A 3,208-nucleotide genomic window follows, 5' to 3' on the forward strand; every position below is an offset into this window, starting at 1 on the left:
CAAACATTCAAAACAGTTGGGTCTTGGCAGAAGGCTACTTTTTATACTAGTAGAAAATATGGGATTCTCTAGGGTTTTCAAACGTTTACAATTACTTACAAACATGTTCATTGGTACAAACTTTCCTTCAAACATTTACAGGTCTTTCTTTACAGCTTTACAAATCAAAGTCACATAAATACTTATGAATTCACCAGCATTATTGCTGATACTCACTTTCAAAATAACTTGTATTCCCAGGTCACAAATAGACAGGTTCGACTACTAGGTTTTGTGAAGACGGGGTCAAGACTCGTCTTTTATTTTGTAAATCCATTTTGTAGAATTATACTATGAAAGAACTCACATGTAATTAAATATATACTATTAATGCAATGGATGATGTTGTTGCTTGTTTACTACTTTGCATTGTTGTGATACGTTACATGACGTCTTCCGCCCCAGAACGTTTCCGCCGTTCTTGGTTTTGGGGTGTGACATAAAAGGACATGTTGCCTTACCTTCACTAGTTTTACAACACCTGACTAGCAACCTAGTTTTATCATTTTTTTCGTACCAAAGGTTAATAATCGTTTGCTACTACATAGTTTGATACAAGCTGTTTAAGTTCTTGAGGGTTACAAAACCTCATACCAATGATGGGTTGCATTGTATCCCATTTCTGAGTTGTGTCATGAAAAGGATAAATTGGGGCTTGTTTGGTTCCATTATCAGAATCATCATCCTCATCAACAAAATCATCTCTTGGGACAACACTAATATGGTTAAGAAAGGGATCATCAGACTTAGTCAATGGTATTACCTCTTCATCGGGTTCGTGATCAACAGATAGAGCATCAGACATAACCGAGTCCTTATCTTCATCAGAGCTTTCACTATCAACACCTTCTTCTTCCTTTTCTTCCTCTATCCATTCAAATACCGATTCCTTGTAGTGATCAACATATACATTGATCTTTCCCTTGTTACCATTTGCAGCATCAAGAAACCTCGTGTAATCATCATCATTTGTCAGTGGTCTCAACCCATCACACATCGACTTTTGCCCAAGATAGTAGTAGACATCAGGACACTTCCCCTTTGTGACATCTTCAAGAACATAAATGAACTCCTTGAAATTTAATCCACCAAAATCGACATCTGTAATTGAAGTATTTTGATTCATGTAGTAGATAAGAGGATTGGGGGAAAATATTCCATCGTAATGAACATCTACTTGAATGAAAGCAGATCCTTTTGCATTAGATGGACCAGCCATCATCGATCTCAAAGAAAGCTTCGAATGTATGAGAAAACCCTAGATAAAGTGTTTGGTTTGAGAGTGTTTAATTGAGAGATGGGTGATTAATGCCATGTAATCATATAAGCAGGTGTAATAGTCACGTATTTTCCACATCACTCGTTATTTTATTTTTAATTACAAAATACGGGATAACCTATTGTATCCGGTTGCCAATGGTAATATGTGTACACGAAACACATATTAATGGTATTTTTTGTTAAAAAAAAAACATGAATGGTATAATTTGAACACGGGTAAAAGATCATTACCCTTACAAGTCATTTTCCCAAAAGTCTATAGCGTAAATTAGCAAACTAATAAATTCCTAAGGTAGTACAACGAAATCATTGTTCATATATATACCCTCAATATAATCCAATTACATGGAACTTATTTAACAGAATTGTTCGAATAAATAATCACAACCAAATCAAAAACTGAAAACAAACGATAAACCAACAAACCCTCCGAAAGAGCAAAAGAAACTTTTCACAATCGAAGATGCACCATTCTTAGTAGGAGGTGAAGGGTTCTCTTCCACCGGAGCAGGAGCCGGAGTCATGTCAATTTCCGGTGTAACTGGAGCAGGGGGAGGAGATGGAATCTCTTCACTGACCGGAGCGGGAGATGGGGCTGCAAATGGAGATACAGATGGAGATGGAGATGGAGTATCAGAAGAGCGATTGCTTCTGTTTGCTAATACAATAATCACAACTTTCTCATTCTTTTTGCAGTGATCTATAACACCACTGATGAAGTAATGTGGCCCAGATTGGTTTAGCTTGATCGCAGTATGACCATCACTGTATTTTGCAATGGGTGATGTCGTACTGCAATTTTTGTAGTCATCTTCACTTACTTGAAGCACAGAGTCCTCGTTAGGCTGGTAGCTAAACACTACATGTACATATATAAACACCAAATCATTTCCTTAAGTGAAAACTATATAAAAAGGGTGAGGTATAAACTCGTAACTCATTGCATCTCCACTTTTTTACTATTGTAACAAGTTTTTCAAAACTTTTCTTTACATTAATTTTATGATGACCACTTTCTTTTTTAATCACTGAGCAATTATTTGTGTTTATTTTTTACAGTTTACCCTTTGCTATAATAATAACAATTTTATTTTATACCTCTTAATTATTAGTATATCTTATGTATAGATCTTTATTACTTTCAACTAAATAATTTATTTTATTAAATATGCAAAATAAAAGTAAACTGTTTTTAGTTTTTACAAGAAAATATCATTAAAAAGCATTTATCGATCAAAATGATATCAACATAAAATTAAAGAAGCGTGACAATCATATAATATTTCTATAACTCTTAATTTGACAACTACATAGTGACAATCACACAAGTTTGCTTAAAAGCGACAAATTAAAGGAGTCGGCTTTCTAAAATATTTCAAATAAACGAGAATAAATGTTTAAAGGCCTGAAACTTACGAAGGGTGTCTCCGGTTTGAAACCTGCTTTGTTGTGCCCATTGATCATAGGAAGAAGACGATGCAAGGCTCCAGTCACCAGAGCCTCCCACCTTGAACTGGTATGCATGGCTGTTTCTGAAAACCAGGAAAATACTTAAAAGCCCCAGAACGACCAGCATTGTTCTCTTATGAGGGCTTCCTGTATTCATTGAAAAAGCATGAAACAGAAGGGCAAAATGGGAAGGAAAATGAATGTTAAACATGGGAAGATTGTAGAGGGATATTTGTAGCCTTGTAGGAGTGAATCTTTTCTTTTCTTGTGATGTGGTTTCTTGAATTGCAGTGCAAAGCATAATTATAGCTAGCCTTTGTATTTGAAGGTTATGCTTTTCTTTACCATCACCAAAAGAGAGATATACTAAAGTTTTTATAATATCTTTATGCTTTTCTTGAACAACATTTGATTTTAAAACCTAAACAAATTTTAAATT

The 3,208-nt window shown here is 34.8% G+C and overlaps 1 protein-coding gene across 1 annotated transcript; it reads right to left on the reverse strand.

The window, feature by feature from the left end:
* Window positions 1-1,616: 1,616 nt before the first annotated feature.
* On the reverse strand, window positions 1,617-2,995 carry LOC145077088 (early nodulin-like protein 9). Its single transcript, XM_079022863.1, has 2 exons — window positions 2,737-2,995; window positions 1,617-2,179 (listed from the first exon to the last, which is right to left on the reverse strand). Exons 1-2 carry the CDS (start codon window positions 2,978-2,980, stop codon window positions 1,713-1,715), a joined length of 711 nt encoding a protein of 236 aa, XP_078878989.1. The 5' UTR covers window positions 2,981-2,995; the 3' UTR covers window positions 1,617-1,712.
* Window positions 2,996-3,208: the final 213 nt, after the last annotated feature.

This window comes from Lactuca serriola, chromosome 9, assembly GCF_051521515.1.
Source record: "Lactuca serriola cultivar US96UC23 chromosome 9, Lser_US96UC23_V15, whole genome shotgun sequence".
In the NCBI taxonomy this organism is placed as follows: domain Eukaryota; kingdom Viridiplantae; phylum Streptophyta; class Magnoliopsida; order Asterales; family Asteraceae; genus Lactuca; species Lactuca serriola.